The sequence below is a fragment of the Glycine soja genome, chromosome 10, assembly GCF_004193775.1.
Source record: "Glycine soja cultivar W05 chromosome 10, ASM419377v2, whole genome shotgun sequence".
NCBI lineage: Eukaryota > Viridiplantae > Streptophyta > Magnoliopsida > Fabales > Fabaceae > Glycine > Glycine soja.
The window spans coordinates 8,593,209-8,611,475 of record NC_041011.1 but is presented as its reverse complement, the minus strand read 5'-3'; the positions used below and the strand labels follow the sequence as shown (position 1 = coordinate 8,611,475).

Sequence of the window (18,267 nt, the reverse complement as noted above, 5' to 3'; positions counted from 1 at the left end):
ACAATGAAAGATTAGGGTTAATATTTTTTATTAAATTTTTTTTAATAATTAATTTATAATTCACTTAACAAATCTATTAATCACAAGTATTAATTATTAATCTTTCAAGGGACTAAAGTCATCAATTTATAAAATTAGGAGATCAAATATTACAATTAAAAGTCATGGACCAAAATCATGGATTTGAGAAACCAAAATTGCTTAATATGTAGGTTTAATTAGGTTTTTTTGTCCTCTAATTATTATTTTGATTAGATTTGGTCCTCTAATTCTTTTTCAAATTCAATTTAATCTTCTAATTTTTAAAAAGAGTTCAATTTGGTTCTAAGTGTCCATTACCTTCTAACACTGTAAAGTTTGTGTCCACCCAAGGCAAGGATATGTCATTTGTCAAGTGGACTCCAATGTTAACAATTTTGATGGAATGGACGACAAAGACTAAATTGAATCCTTTTTAAAAATTAAAAGATCAAATTGAACTCAAAATAAATTAAAAGACTAAATTGAACCAAAATAATAAACTAGAGGAAGAAAACTAATTTAACCTAATATATAAAATTTACTATTAATATACAATCAAGTTAAATCATATACATAAATAAGTACGAAAATAAAAATAAAACTAAGATATATTTGAACTATATCTCAATATTATGTCATGTAAAATTAATTATTAAATCAAAGAATTATTGACAATTTGGTCCCTCTTCTTGGGGCCTATGATATTTAAACTTAATTATTATTGTTATTATCAAATCAAAGAATTTTTCGTTTGCAATTGGAAACGACTTGGGGGTTGCAACGGATGTATGAGGAAAGTCAAATGTCAAGACGATTGCTTTAAAAAAACTCAGTATGACAACAATCTTAGGCTCTTAAGTCGATGTCATTTGTTGACAATCGATGTTGACATGGGGGACTACAGTGTTACGAGAAGGCAACATTGGTGGCTAATTCAAGGCATAATGTGTTGTGTAGCCTAAAGGACCTTATATATCTGCATCACTTGTAACCAACTAATGCTGACTTGGGGGCTACTGTTATGGAGTGCGCTTGGACTAAATGGGACCAAGTGGCCACACTAGAAGCCAGGCTCAAGGCTGATGCTAGGTGCACCCAACATTATTGCTGGTGCACCCAACATTTTTTAAAAATGCTAAAACTGCCTCTGCGCTTTCTTCTCATTTTAAAAGCTGGTTTTTTTATATAAAAAACTGCCCTAGCCATTTTTGCGCAGTGCTTCTTCTTCATTTTATCTCTTGGGTGCGCAGTGCTTCACCGTATTTTCTTCATTTTCTTGCGATCGGTTAGCTTCGGTGAAGGTGAAGGTGCCGGTGTTTATTGTTGTGGTGGTTGGTTCATCGTCGGCGACATACGAGGTACGCATTTGTGCTGGGTGTGCGTGTGGGTGGTTCATAAATCGTACGGATCTGATCCGTAAGGTTGATGCAGATCAAGTTGATCCGTATGTTAATATTAAGCATGCGGATCAAGTTGATCCGTAAGGCCATACGGATTTTGAAATTGTAACCTTTATTTAAGTTTAATTTTTTTAATTATTAATTTGTTTGTATTGTCATTTTGCATTTTAATTGTTTATACATGTAGAATGATATAGGGTTTTTGCATTTTACAAATGATGAGTTATTGTGACTGACAGTAAAAGATTAGGTGTATTATATGTATAGTGCAGTTACTAATTATGAGTTATTATGTATAGTTTTGTATGTTATGTATAGTTCGATTAGGTGTTGTATGTCTGTGTTGAAATTTATGATTTATTGTTAAGATGAACGAAGATCAATGGATGTATGATAGTATAATGTCTGAAGAAGTTGATATGGATTATCAAAATGAAGAAGAATGTGGTGTGAATGAACCACATGTTGATTGTTCGGATGTGTTCAATATTTCTCAAGTAATAATGTTCATGATAGTGAGTGATTTAATAAAATGCATGTGTTGTAGAAAAATGAAATTGTCTGGATTGCTTTGTAGGTGTTTGACAGCCAAGATGATATTTTGCAGTGGGCTAGATCCGTTGCTCATGAAAACGGATTTATGGAGATGATTGATTTGTTTCCACTGTCCCATTTGGATCTTGTTTTTGTTTTTGTTTTGTTTTCCTTCTCATATTGTTTGTTTAGAGACTAAGTGAGGTTGACCTTATGCGTTTGAGTTCATTTGTGGTTGCATTACTTCAGCGGTTCAAGGGTGGCATCACCAACATCTGTTATAATTTGTTGGAGTTGGGGTTTGAAGGGGGTGCTTTGATTTGGGGTGAGGCTAATAGGGATGTTGACGTGGATTTGTCTCTTATTGTTGTCACTGCTGCACAGGGTTTGCCTTGGTTTGTGTTGAGCTTGTTGGCCTTGTATTGCAAGTTCAAGGTGTCTGAGAGGTTCCCATTTTTGTTAAGAGCTTGGTGGTTTTTGTCCTTTGTTATTTGCTTGTGTACTTTGTATGTTGATGCAGCAGAAGCAACTCTTAGAAGAAGGTTACACGCAGATCAAAAGGAAGATGATTTTGTTCCTCTTGAGAGTGTCATTACTCCACTTGAAGGTGAGATTAACATATATAGGAATGAGGTACTAAATACTAATCATCAAATTCCACCAAGCTGAGTTGAACTCCCACTAAATTATAGTGAGTTAGTTCATCATAATCACCTATGACTTGATACATATGAAAAGAGCATAATTGCATAGTAGCAATATGAGATAAGAGTGAAATGGCAGAAACAGTAGTATCTTTTGCCTTAGGAGAAGTTTACGAAATCCTAAAGGACAAAGCAAAGCTGCTAAGAGGCATCCACAAAGACTTTTCAGACATCAAAGATGAACTATAAAGCATTCAAGCCTTCCTCGAAGATGCAGATAAAAGGGCTGCAAATGAAGCAAACACCAATGATGGAATAAGGACTTGGGTGAAGCAGAATGAGTTCCTTTTCATTGAGGAAACTGAAATTGTAGGATTTGAATTGCCAAGAGATGAATTGAAGGATTTGAGCTAGGTGGGAAATGTCCAACAGAGCTTCAAGGTATGTCAAACAATATTGTTAGAAAATGTAAGGGGCTACCTTTGGCGATTGTGGCCATTGGTGGTCTATTGTCAACAAAATCTAAAACTATGTTTGAATGGCAAAAGGTGAACCAAAATCTAAACCTGGAGTTGCAGTGTAATGCCCATCTAACTAGTTTAACTAAGATTTTGTCTCTTAATTATGATAACCTGCCTTACTATTTGAAACCATGCCTTTTGTATTTGGGTATATATCTAGAGCACTACTCCATTAATCACAAAAGTTTAACTTGACAATGGATAGCTGAAGGATTTGTTAAATGTGATGGAGAAGAACTATAGAGCAAGTTGCAGATGAGTAAAGAAAAATTTATGATCAATTATGTCCTTGCATATATAGGCAAGGATGCAATGTTTGAAAGATAAGCTAGCTATATCAGAGACAACAACAAAGGCAGAGTCACAATTGAAGGTAACCTATTTGTCTTCCTTCCATGTAAGCATGTAAATAATGTTTTTCGCAATAACTAATGCTATTTGTGTGTTTTTTCTAAGGATAAACTGAAGCTAAGGTTAAAAACACTAGAAGAAGCCTTAAAGCATTTCTTAAAGCTAAGGTTAAAAACACTTAAGCTGAGGTTAAATTATACATTTTTTTAAATTAAAATAAATCTTTACGGATCAAGTTGATCTATAAGCTTTGTGCGGATCAACTTGATCCGTATGCATGTTGCGGCGCAAAACTCATTACAAATCATCTAATTCCTATTGCGGATCATTTGTACCCTAGGCTATCTCAACTGCGGATGACCTAAATCCCTATACGGATCAACTAAATCCCTACAAACTACACTAAACCAGCAACAATGGAAGCACGAAAGCAAAAGGGACAAGACGCTTACCTCAACCTCGATGGAGCAGCACCAATAAAAGATGAACATGCAAAGTCGAGGTGAAGACCACCACCACCACGCCGCCAACAATGTTGAAGAAGAACGCGCAACAAGAACGGGCTCAAGAACCACGTCGCCGATAGCCGAAGAACGCGTAGAAGAAGACGAAGTGCAGTCGCAGAAGGAAGAAGAAACAGAAGAGACGAGGTGCGGAAGGAAGAAAAAGTGTTGGGTGCACTAATATTTTTAAAAATATGTCAGGGGTATTTCAGTCTTTTTCCCTTAAGTGCTAGGTGCACCAGCAATAATAATAGGTGCAACTAGCATCAGCCCAGGCTCAATCATTAGCAAAGATGTTCTGGCCCCAAGTCCAAGAGAAGAAGCTGAAGTTAACACATTAAAGAGACTCGAGTGGATGAAGAAATCAACTTAACTAACAACATTACACTCGCTTGGATCACTTTCATTCTCTCAATTCCAAAGCTTATTCCCACCAAAAACCATTGTTCGAACCACCAGTCTCCTCTGCTAGAACTCGTGTTCAGCTATCTCCCCCGATCACTAGCACAATAGGTAGTAAAATTAATTGAGTTTAATGGTGATCCACTATTGCCATCCAATTAAAAATCATGATTAATATGATTTTTAAGATAATTTTGTAAAGATTAACAAACTTATTAAAAATTATGATTTATGATTGGATGATAATTTTACACAATCAATGTATAATTATTTTTCTCAAATTAAAATGGATTATTTTACATACATGAAATATATATTTAAACATTTTTTTGTCGGTCAAACAAAATCACATAATTAAAACAAGACACGAGGGTATCCTAAACCCATATACAATGTATCAAATATCAAGACAATAACTACTATCAAACTACAATTCAAAAAACTCACCCCAGTATTATTCATATTTCACCATTAATCCCTACCACACATTGAATATGAATGAATATAGATGCAGAACAAAAGAAATAGCAAAGCCAAAACCTCTTGGTTGCAACCAAATCAGTTTTTCTTGTAGCCAACCATTTGAAAACCCTGTTTTCAATAGGTAAGTTGCAGATATATTATATTGCTTAAGCAATGTCCTATGTTCATACATCCTCCCCAAGCTCACAACAACCACAAATATATTTCTTATACAAAAGCAATACAAAAGGTGTCTACGAAAGCAATACAAAATAAATCTAAGAAACTTAAAGAGGAATGAACACAACACATGCAAAGACATAACCCTCCAGAAACAGAACCCACAAAATGAAGAACCCAAAAGGCATAAGTGAAGCATAATGCAGGCACGTTTTCACATACTATCAAACTCAAGTCATAAACTTCAGGTACAGACTTATACTTCTAGACAACCTAGCAATGAAGGATGAATTGGATCAACAACAATATTCTTCCCTCGATACCATTGAACAACAATTGAACAAAAACAGAAATATACAACAAATGAGCGAGGAGGTGGAGAAAGAATACAAATTAATTGAATATTTACTTACAATAGGTTTCAAAGGCAAAAAACATATATATCAATTATTTTGAACTCCATTTTTCATTTGTTTAATTCAACAAAGATTATACAAGCATTATTGTTAAAACAGTTCTTAATTATCTCAGTTCTTATCCGACTCTTTAAATTTCGAGATAAAGGTGTAACTGCAAGAAAAAAAAGGAGACACTCAAGTATGCCAAGAACCAAAGCATGCATTAACACCAAGTCGGGGAACAAAATTAAACCAAGGTAATGGTACAATAGAATTCAACTTCACAAAATTGGTAAAATGTTATCTCAGTACTACAATACATTTCTTCAAATTACATAAGTGAAGAACCCAAAAGGCATAAGTGAACCATAATGCAAGCAAGTTTTCACATACTATCAAACTCAAGCCATATACTTTAGGTACACACTTATACTTCTAGACAACCTAGCAATGAAGGATGAATTGGATCACCAGAAAGATTCTTCCCTCGATACCATTGAACAGCAGGGTGACAATGGAACGATGTGGGAAGAGCATGATGATGATTTTTCTGTTTGTACTGTAGAAGAACAAACATGGAAAGAAAGACGGCAACGTGGAATTTCTTTTAGAATTTGGGAAGAAACAGGGATTTTTATAGTGTCTTATGATTCACATGGTAGTTAAAAGACATCTTGATGGATTGAAATGAGAAGATATTTATAAACGACCCGTGCTATCGACTACTAAACGATGTGGGAGTTTGTGTCCAACTGATCGAAACATACTTTGATTCATCTAAATATAGCAATCAGGGAGAGTCAACCACACAGTAACACATACTATTGCAAGCATTACATTTAATTCTCATGCCCACAAACACGAAAATATATAGCAAGAACTGCCTCACACAATTCCTATGCAGTAGGCATCTAAGACCCATGCGATAAATTAATCCCCACACCATGCTGCACACGTGATTTGTCAAGATAAGATCCCCAACACGTCTAAACCCCAACTTCTTTTCTATTGCATAAGTGTTCCTTCGCATAAGCAGTTAATATATTTCATTCACTGTAATTTGTTGTTAATATGTTTAGTACAACTACTAGTTAGTTTCAAGTACAGCTGTTAGCATATCTGTCAAATGATTTGTATATATACTTATCCTATTGAGGAATTCATTTTACCGATTCATTCTGTTAACATGGTATCAGTTTGCTAGAGAATTCCTCTACCTCTTGCTTCCGCGTTCTCTACATTCTTTGCATTGATCGATGATCTGTTTCTTCTCCATTTTCATGGCTTCTACTCTTGTGACCTCTGATTCTTCTGCTACGGTCACCTCCTCCACAACCAATTCTCTTCCTCTAAGACATTTCCAACCCCTATTATGTTCACCCTAACGAGAATCCCTCTACGAAACTCATTATTGCTCTTCTTGATGGTTCTAATTACTATGGTTGGGTTCAAGCGATGATGTTGGTATTGGAGATGAAGAACAAAATCGGCTTCATGGACTGCATGATTCCAAAACCTAATGAGCAAGATCTGAACTACAGTGCTTGGAAACAATGTAACAACCTGATTTGATCATGGATCAATCATTTAGTTTCTCCTGACATCGCAACTAGTGTTCTATGGCTGAATCAAGCCTATGAGGTGTGGAATGCTTTATGTAACTATTTTTCCCAAGGTGATTGCATTCGGATTCCACAATTGAACAGCGATCTTTATTCCACTAAACAAGGTGATCTTTTTGTTATGAGCTATTTCTGCAAATTGAGAATTCTATAGGATGAGTTGTGCAATTTTTGTCCAATCCCTACCTGTGATGCGACTCCTGCTGAATCTTGCAAAAGGGTTCAGCTTTTCAAGAATTATCGTGATTGTGATAGCGTTTTATGCTTTCTTCACGGATTAAATGAGTCATTTGCTTATGCAAAATCTCATATATTGAACCTCGATCCTCTTCCTAATTTGGATAGGGTTTTCTCAATGATTCTTCAGCAAGAACGTCAATTGCATGTTGGTGTTCTGCCTACTCCCATTGCTTTCACTGCTCAGGCGCCATCAAATACATCACAAGGTCGTAGCAAGGCTCCTTTCAGGTTCAATTCCATCAAACAAGGTCATGCTCGATTATGCACTCACTGTAATCGGACTAATCACACCATTGACACATATGCTTTCTAAAGCATGGATTTCCTCGTGGATGGAAATCAAAGAAATCTATGCATAATGTTGCGACTGCTAATCCTTAACCTGAGGATGATTCAGACATTGTTGACATTCTTTCTAGCCTAACCAAGGACCAAATTCAGAGTTTGCTTGCCTTGTTGCCATCTGCTACACCTATTGCCAATGCTACTAACTCTTCAAATGTGGTTAGCTCTTCCAACCTTGTTAGCTCTAATCACATTTCTACTCAGACTAATACAGGTAATGTTTCTTGGATCCTAGATTCGAGTGCTACAAATCATTTTGTTTGTTCTTTGAATCTTTTTGCATCTTATAGAGCCATTAAACCAATTCCTGTTGCATTGCCTAATGGCAAGTCTGCATCTGCTTTGTTTAGAGGCATTGTACTGCTAACTGATTCTTTGATTCTCTATAATTTTCTCTTTGTTGAACATTTTTCAGTCAACATTATTTCTATTACCAAACTCACTAAAAGTCTTGATTGTCAAGCTACTTTCACTCACAACCTCTATTTTTTTGCAGCAGGTTTCTAACCAAAAGATGAATAGCACTGCTAGAGAGTTTAAGGGACTATATTACCTGATCCAATCTGGTTATTCTAATTCTAATTATGTTCCTAAAATTCATTTTACTAGTACCTATGCACAGTCTTTCCTTTTCAATGTATGGCACTATAGATTAGGTCATCCTTCATCTTGGTGCTATGATACTATTTAGAAGTTGAATTGTAACATCTCATCTGCTATAAATAAACCTTGTGACAATTGTCATTTCTCTAAACAGAGGCACTTACCTTTTTCATCTAGTACTACTATCACTAATTTTGTTTTTGTTCTTCTACTGACAATATGTTTACACTTCCTCTCCCAGTTTTTGATATTTGTTCTGACTTGTCCTCTTTACCAACTGATGTAAGTTTCATTGGAGCTTGTAGGCCTAGGATCTTCTTCATCAATGAATTCCTTTGCTTCTTGGAAGATGAATGGCAGCGGAATGGAGAAGGAAGAGAGAGAGGAGACGCCACTTCAAGGAGAAGATGAGTCTAGAAGAAGCTCACCACCATAGGAGGCTATGGATAAGAGCTTGGAGGAAGAAGAAGATGAATGAAGGGAGAGGAAGAGAAGAACACGAAATTTTGTGCCCTAAAAGAGCTCTGAAATCTGAAGTTTAATTTTTAAATGATCAAAGTTGAAAAATGCACACACATGACCTCTATTTATAGCCTAAGTGTCACACAAAATTGGAGGGAAATTTGAATTTCTATTCAAATTTCACTTGAATTTGAAATTGAATTTTTGGAGCCAAAATTTCACTAATTATGATTAGTGAATTTTAGCTATGGTTCAGCCCACTAATCCAAGATTAAGTCCAAGATTTTCCATTAAGTATTCTTAGGTGTCATGAGACATGTAAAGCATGAAGGACATGCACAAAGTGTGACTATATGATATGACAATGGGGTGTAGCAAGCAAATGCTCACCCCCCCCCCCCTCTAAAATTTAATTGGATTGGGCTTCTCCCAATTCAATTAAATTTATTTTCCAACACACATCAAATATTCACTTAATACATGTGAAATTACAAAACTACCTCTAATACAAAAACTAGTCTAGGTGCCCTAAAATACAAGGGCTGAAAAATCCTACATTTCTAGGGCACCCTACCTACATTATGGAGCCCTAAATACAAGACCCAAAAATAATGAAATCCTAATCTAATATGTACAAAAATAAGTGGGCTCATACTTAGCCCATGGGCCCAAAATCTACCCTAAGGCTCATGAGAACCTTAGGGTCTTCTCTTACATCTCTGGCCCAATCTTCTTGGAGTCTTCTATCCAATGCCCTTGGAGTCTTCTACGCCTGATTTTGTCCCAATTCTTTCAAAAACAATTTCTGCAGACTCAGGTTCAATTCCTGTCTCTACCTCAGAAACAATTTTTGTTTTTGATGCCATTGTTCCTGTTTCTGCTCCTATTAATTCAGGTCCTACTAGAATATCTACCAGAATAAAAAAATCCACCCACTTATTTGAAGGATTATCAGTGTAATGTTTTACATAGTCTTAGTACTGCACATTCATCTTCACGTACACCCTTTCCCCTTTCCCCTTTCCCAATTTACTTCCTTTCATCATTTATCATCACTACATGCAACATATTCGCTATCCTTGTCCACCATTTTTGAACCTCATACATATGCACAAGCCGTGAAATATCCTTGTTGGCAAGAAGAAATGGATAAAGAAATTGAAACTTTACAAAATAATAACACATGGATCCTCACTGAATTACCTCCTGATAAGAAACCAATTGGTTGCAAATGGGTTTAAAAGATCAAAAGGAAATATGATGGTAGCATTGAAAGATTTAAGGCTAGGTTGGTTGCCAAAGGGTACACTCAATTAGAGGGTGTGGATTATAATGAAACTTTTTCACTTGTTGTAAAGCTTACTATTGTTCAGCTAGCGCTTGCCTTTGCTACCGCAAAAGATTGGCATTTACATCAATTAGATGTTAATAATGTGTTTTTACATGGTGATTTGATAGAAGATGTTTACATGAAAGTTCATCCTGGGTTTACCACTCCTAATTCTGGACTAGTTTGAAAGTTGCAAAAATCTTTACATGGATTAAAACAAGCAAGTAGACAATGGAATGCTAAGCTTATTGTTGCCCTCATTTCTTTGGGTTTCCATCAATCTTCTTCTGATTACTCTCTATTTGTGAAGAGTCAGAATTCTCATATGACCATTCTCCTAGTTTATGTTGATGATGTGGTTTTGACTGGTAACCATCTTGAAGAAATTAATTTTGTCAAAAGTTTTCTAGACCAGCAGTTTAAGATCAAGGATCTAGGAGAACTTAAATATTTTTTTTGGCTTAGAGGTGGCTCGATCCAAGTCTGGAAATGTTCCTTAGTGCAAATATGCCTATGAGTTAATCACCGATTTTGGCTTGTTAGGCTGCAAGCCTGTTTCGGTTCCCATGGTACCTAATTCCAAACTTTATGCTACAATTGGTGTTCTCTTATTCAATCCAGCAAGTTATCGAAGACTTTATTGGCAGGCCAATATAGTTGACTAATACCATACCCGATTTATGCTTTGTTGTGCATAAATTGAGTCAATATTTATCCAATCCGACACAGTCACATATGGATGTAGCTCGGCACATTCTGAAATACATCAAAGGTTGTCCAGGGAAATGTCTTTTTTTCTCTTCAGCTAGTGACTTCAAGCTTCGAGGTTTTAGTGATTCAGATTGGGTAACTTTCCCATAAAGAAGGAAATCTATCACTGGTTTTTCCATCTTCTTTGATCCTCTCTTGTGTCTTAGAAATCAAAGAAGCAACCTACTACTTCTAGATCATAATCACAGACAGAGTATCAGGCCTTGACAATCACTGCTTGTGAACTCCAATGGTTAAGCTATTTGCTCATTGATATGCATCAACAAACTTCTCTGTTGCATCCAAAAACTAAAGCCCTCTCTTTTCCTATTTTTTCTTCCCTCCTGTCCAAGCTGAACATCATGATATTCATGGTCCAACTTGAGGGGGCCTGTTAATATATTTCATTCACGGTAATGTGTTGTTAGTATGTTTAGTACAACTGGTAGTAAGTTTCAAGTACAATTTTTAGCATAGCTGTCAAATGACTTGTATATAATTGAGGAATTCATTTTCCAATTCATTATATTCAAAACCCTCTTCCTCGCCTTTAACCAATTCCAAGCCATTTTCTTCACAGATTCAACAATTTGTGTTACTTGTACATCTTAAGTCTCAAATACAATGTTAATTTTTTAGCCTTCAATTTATGTTGGCAGAGGTTGAGAAAAAAGTTTGAAGGGGTCAAAATAATTAAAATTATAATTTATGAATTAAATATATTTTGATAATATTATCTTTTATGGTTTTGTCTTAAGCATCTAACATGATTTTATCTTGATATTTATTATTTTCTTAATTAATTGTCTTTTATGATACTAAAATAAAATTTTACTTTATTAATAATGCTACTCAAATTTCTTTTTATTATGACTTTTATACTTACAAAACAAAAATTGTATGAGAATTCACAAAAAAAAATGAATTTTTAATACATTAAAATAATAAAAATATTTTTGTCAATTTGCAGAATTTTTTATAGAAAAATCTGCATAAATAGTCATAAGAAAATAAGTTTGAATCATATTGTATAAGCTTTTCTACACCCCAATGAAGATATAAAAGTTATAGAAAAATGAATTTTAAAATGCAAGAAAAGTTTGTATTAGACATTAAATAATTAAATAGATAATTATATATAAAAGGTGTTACTAGATTAGACATAAGGGTTGATGTTATAGAAAACAAAAGCTTAAAGTATAATACTAACATATTTTTTTTATAAAAATAATAATCATAAGAAAAATAACTAAATATTACCTTTTCATGTTTTTAATAACTAAAAGTTTACAAATTAAAAGTTTCTATATTACTTAAATAAAATAACTAATTAAGGAATAAATAATTTAAAAGACAATTTAAAAATATTAATAAAATAACTAAAAATATAAATTACTTTTAATATTTTTAGTTATTAAAAGAATATAAATTACTTTTAATATTTTTAGTTATTAAAAGAATATAAATGATTTCCTAAAAAAACATAACCATTATCCTATAACTAAGATCAACAATATTGGATTTCAGATTAGAACCAAGAGAAACTTTGGATTGAGGTTGGAACCTTTTACATCGGTTAAGAGAAACCTGTGCAAGGCCATTAAAAATAAGCCACAGACAATAACATATTGAAAAGCTCATTATTTTTTTAAAAAAAAATTCACCATAAAAAGTTCACTTTTTTTCAAGAGCTTTTAATAATTAGTGATTGGTCCAAGGAGAAGTAAAAAATAAGTTAGCCAAACATGAATAAAAAAATAAAATCATAGATATACAATCAAGTTAATTATTATGTAAAATTTAATATTAATATACAATCAAGTTAATCATAGATATAAAATAAGAAAAAAAAAGATATATTTGAAACTATATCTCAACATATTGTCATGAAAAAATTAAATTAATTATCAAATCAAAGAATTATTCACAAAGTACAACTTAAAAAAAAATGATACATTGAACAAAGTTTGAACAGCTCAAAGTATAACTTAACTTAATCATAGTCCTAACCAAAATATATTTGTTTTGTTTTTTCCTATTCAAAGTAATTCTTTTTTACTTTACGTTAAGTAGAATGTTTTAAGAACAAAGAAAAAAACAAACATGATCTATAAGGACTAAAGAAAAAAAATTGCAAGAACAAAAATAAATAAAAAATCTAAATTAAAAATATAGATATATTTAAACATTTTTAAACTCATCCATGAAAATTAACTCCACAGACTAAACTTACACCGTGTGAAGTTAAACACCATTACAAAATATAAAATAAATCTTAAACACCATTACAAAATCACAGGAAGGGGTTTTGCTTTGATAATAACTAAGTTCACCATTAAAAATATTTTAAAATAAGTACACGTTAACCAATTAAAAGTACACTAAATATAACTTTAAAAACAAAACAATAGTATTTAATTACATGTCAACCTATAAATTAAATAACAAGGTAAAACTTAAAAATTATCAATACGTTCTAATTAAACTAACTCCATTATCAGAAAATCATAAAACATGAATATTATTTCTTAATTAAAAACATCAAATGATCATAAGGCTTGCGACTTATTCAGCGAAGGAAGTACACTTCAATAAATCAATTATATAACTATGAATGTATTAAAACTGAGTTAATTTTGTTTTATACGAGATTAAATTGTTATTTACAAAAACAAAATACGGATTTACTTTTTACAACAAAAACATTTGTATATCCTAACAAAAGGGGGTAAAAACTCAAATATATTTACAAAGATTAAATGCACAACTCTCAATCAGAGAATTTAAAGGTGAGAAGTGAGAACCCACTAATTTGAGTGAACCAAACCATAGACAAAAGCACACATTCACATGAAAATACTACTTGAAAGAGTTGCTTTCGAAATATTTGACACACACAATATTTCAATCAAACAGTCCCCTTCAGCACCGTTGACAAAGACAACAAAACAACTCTGAAGCCATGGAGATGGAAATATGAAGCTTTTCGGGGCATTCCCCTATGTTCTTGAATTCAGAAGGAAGGATCTACAAAGCATTACACACTATATATTGCATGCAGCATATGCAATACGATCCGACATCTATACCATCTTGTTGGATGCTAAAAGTAGGTACCTTCCGGAGGCTGGACAAGCTTCCGGTTATGAGGAGCAGCCATTTCCTTCTTCAGCTGGGTCAGTATGTCCTCCATGGTGTACTCTCTTTGCCAATTTGCAAGAAGACCAAATTTCTTTGGTTCAACCTGTTTCATTTACAAGTCTATAAATCTTGCTTCGCAGATAAACAGTCTTTAAGTTTGCAAAATGGACTGTGGATTTCACATTATCATAAATATGAGAAGTGTCACGATATGAAGCTGAGTCGACTCTTGCTTTCGAATAAAGTATGAATAAAATATATCCAATTATTTCCTTCCCAAAAATCCACATTGAACTTGATTAGAAATAACAGGCATCTCAAGTTATCGCCAATTGTAAAATTAAAGAGGAAAAACACTGTTATTAGCACATTTTATATGTCCCAGCATGCACTGCACAAAGATATTTATAAAATGAAAGCATGTGAAAAATTATAAATGATACCACTCCAGTTTCATGATTAACACAAGTCATGTTGATTCGTGAATGAAACCGAACACTTGGGGGCTTTTCTGGGTAGTCTTTATCACAAAACAGCTTCAATTGATAAATTCTTCCTTCATGTACAGTCTGACAGAGAAGAGATAGATGAGAAGAACACAATTATAGGATCTGCAAGCAGGCTTTTAACAACAAACAAAATGCAAGCAAGAACATTATATATAAAAGATAACCTTATCCCAAACTTTCAAATTTAAGGATAAACAAATTTTCATACCAGAGGCACAAACTTCTTTACCACTAGCGTAAATATGCTAAGTCAAGCCAACAATCCAACAGAAAATAGGACGGCATGTATATTCCATACAAAGAAAGCCAAAAAAAACTTCCTATCATTATCACAAGATAAACTTCAAAAGAGAAATAACACTTCCCTTTACAAGTTAGTGCTCATCAGCATCCAACCAATTCTTAAATTTGGACAAATAAATGCCACTTAACTCTTCACTGTTTAGATTTATAAATTTTTTTTATTAATTATGAATATTTTCAACTTTGGGTAACTTTTCTTTATTTTTAAGCATTTATCTGTGTTAGTATAAATTATTTATCTTTCAAAAGAAAATTCCAATTTAACATTTTTGGGGGCAGCTCTTACATGCAATTGATAACTATGATTGGACACACATTCATAAAGATGAATCTACAGAGTGAACAGAGAAATACTTACATTATGGGGGCCAATAATGGTGCCAGTCCAAGAGCGCATGTAAATGTCATCACCATCATCCATTCCATAGCTAACTGTGCCATCTCCAATTCCTTTTTCTCCGCGTTCAAGCTCCTCCAGCAATCTGAAGTTCCTAGGAACTGCATTTAACATACAAATATTTAACAAAACACAAACTTTTTTATTTGAATAACACAATGTAACTAGCCATTGTGGGATCAATGCATGACATATTGATAAGATCCTTTCTTCAGATTTAAATCATTCCCAATTCAGGATCCAAACCTCCAGGACCAGAAAAATTGTACCGTACTTGAACCATGATATCATTCATTTAAAGATTTAACTAATACACCAGACGGAACCTTTTACATTTCTAAGGCATTTACAATGATGTTCAAATTTGCACATTACCCGGCAACAAGGATAGTTACAGCAACGACAAAAAGCCTTTCGCACTAATGGCCAACAAGAACAATTAGAGGCATGGAAGTTAAAATTAATACTGCAAGTGAGAATGATTTTCAGACTCTTCCACCAACCATGCATTTTGAAATACAAAAGATCAGTAACTTAATGCTCTGTGTAAGAATGCTTCAGGCACAAGTATGTGTTTAGTTTCACAAGAGTGTGCATGCTATTGAGAGAAAACTTTGACTATCGATTTAAGGCATCACTATCAATCCCACTGCTTAAATTCAAAAAACATGCATCACTTCAAAGCAAGGTTTTAAATTGTGGTGACGATCGCAATTTCAGCTGCAATTGCTGACGTAAAAAACCTTGACTTTGTAGCTGAAATCATTGTCACGGACCATTTTTTAAAACCTTGATACAATGTTTAATCACACTATTCCTCATATAAGCTTTACTTAACTTCAATGCATGAAAGTTTATGAAACATGATCCGAACATAAACATTCCATCAGCAGAAAAACAGCAACGAAGAGATACTATTAACAACAACCAACAAACAACAATAGTAGCACCGAAACATAGGAATGCACAAAAAAGTTTATGTCCATGATTGAGATATCAAACAAAAGAAAAAATGAAAAAGGAAACATTTCATTTAACGTAATCACAAAAATTAAAAACACCCAAAACTATTATTTACAAAAAAAAAAAAAATCGACCAAAAAACAGCAGTAAAGAATCAAGAATTCATCCGACAAAACAGAAAACAAACAGAAAACCCCCGAAAGCAAAAAAAATAAATAATAATTGAACAAATAAAAAAAAACGAACGCCGAATGGTTTAGGTCAACGGCGACACGGAAATAACAAAATCCAAAATCCCAGAAGAGAAATTTAAAAAAAAAAAAGTGAGATAACAAACGACGTCGTTGATAAGCGTAGTAGAGAAGTAGGGAGGGTGATGAGTGAGGGACACTGACCCACGACACTGGATCCTCCTAAGCCAAGCGTCATGGATGGGTTGCGTAGGGTTTTGGTGAGGTGGGTGTTGCGGGTTTGATCGAAAGAATCAAAATTTGGATAGAGAGAAGGAAGGAGAGAATCTGCGTGCCTGGTGGAAAGCGATGAATGATGAAAGAAGGGCGTAGATTTTCGCAATGTACTACCATTGGTCCCCCGTTCATTTTATCTATAAGGGCCCGTTCTGTTTCGGCCCACTGCTTCATTATTTACAATTTTTTTTCGGGTGTTACTCGGTGCACCAAAAAATTTAAGTGAAGTGACGAAAATGTTCTTCACTTAAATTTTAAATACCCTATACTCAGTGGCATTGTTCATTTTCTGTACAATGTGGTTGCGTCTTCTTCATTATTCTTGATTCCCTTTCTGCGCCATTGGCTGCTTTCATTGACATTGAGGACATCTCCGCCACTCTTGCCGTCAAGGTAAGCTTTTTTGCTTTCGTTATTCCTGGTGGCTTTTGGTTTGTGGTTGGTTCATATAACACATACGGATCATGTAATCCGCATGTGTTATACGGATCTGGTTGTTTGCATAACGCATATGGATCACATGATTCGTATAACTCGTATGAATCACATGATCTGTATGTTATTTTTAAATTATTAAAAAAAATAATAGTAAAAGTTTATTTTTTATATATTTATTTAAAAAGTATTATTTTGTTATTGTTTTTAAATAGGTTTTTTTATGAAACATAAATATATTATTTTGTTTTTTATTTGTGAATAGTTATTGTTTATTTTATAAAAAAAATTGTATTTTGAATTATGATTTGTAATAGTTATTTTTTTGTGATTGTAAATATGTACATTTTAATTTTTTTTTAAAATAGGTATTGTTTGTGTTTGAAATAAAAATAGTTTATATTGAATTATGTTATGAAATAGTTATTAATTTTAATTGTAAATATATTAACTTTGTATTTTTTTATAAATATAATGAATTTTGTTTTAATTGCAAATAGTTATTTAATTTAATTATTAATATAATGAATTTGTTTGTTTTAACTATAAAATAATTTTTTATTTAAATTATTGTATTGTAATTGATTTAAGTATTGTTTGAATTTTGACAAAAAAATTTATGTATGTGGAAATTTGCAGATTATGGTTAGAACTAGAGATCTAGGTCGTACCTTAGGCAGAGTTATAGGAAGAGTCCTGGGAGAGAGGATAATCGTCATTCAGATGATGTTCCCCATCGACAAAGGCCCACAACATCCGCACGTAGGTAACAGGAAGTTGCCGCTGTTGTTGAGGATGCTCCTCACGTGGATGATGCAGCTGAAGAGGTATTCCAACATGCTGGAGAAGCTGTTGATGATGCCGAGGGTTTTCCAGGAGGGCCACGTGATCCATCAGTGCTGACTGCCTATGCTGATCATGTTGCAGTCATTATTTCGAATGAAGAGGCATTTATAATTTTAATAAATTATATTTCATAAGTATTTGTTATTATTGTTAACATTGTTAAAATTATTTTAATTTTTTTAGGAACATCTTGACTTGAAGATATCCTCCGATGGAAGGAAGGTTCAGAAATTTAGGAGGCTTACTACTAAAATTGAAGGGCTAGTCGCTACCACAGGATTAAGTCCTTTGATCGAATGTTCATTGGACACTGGCGATCGGGGACTTATATCGGCTTTTGTCAAGAGGTGGCATAAGGAGATGGCCAGTTTCCATCTTCCAGTAGGAGAGGTCACCATCACCCTCGATGATGTGGCCTCTTTGCTTCATCTTCCCATC

The 18,267-nt window shown here is 33.6% G+C and overlaps 1 protein-coding gene across 1 annotated transcript; it reads right to left on the bottom strand.

The window, feature by feature from the left end:
* Positions 1–13,545: 13,545 nt before the first annotated feature.
* Positions 13,546–16,661, bottom strand: LOC114372475 (ubiquitin-conjugating enzyme E2 variant 1D-like). Its single transcript, XM_028330042.1, has 4 exons — positions 16,477–16,661; positions 15,080–15,219; positions 14,353–14,478; positions 13,546–14,012 (listed from the first exon to the last, which is right to left on the bottom strand). The coding sequence occupies exons 1-4, from the start codon at positions 16,508–16,510 to the stop codon at positions 13,872–13,874; spliced, it is 441 nt and encodes a 146-aa protein (XP_028185843.1). The 5' UTR covers positions 16,511–16,661; the 3' UTR covers positions 13,546–13,871.
* Positions 16,662–18,267: the final 1,606 nt, after the last annotated feature.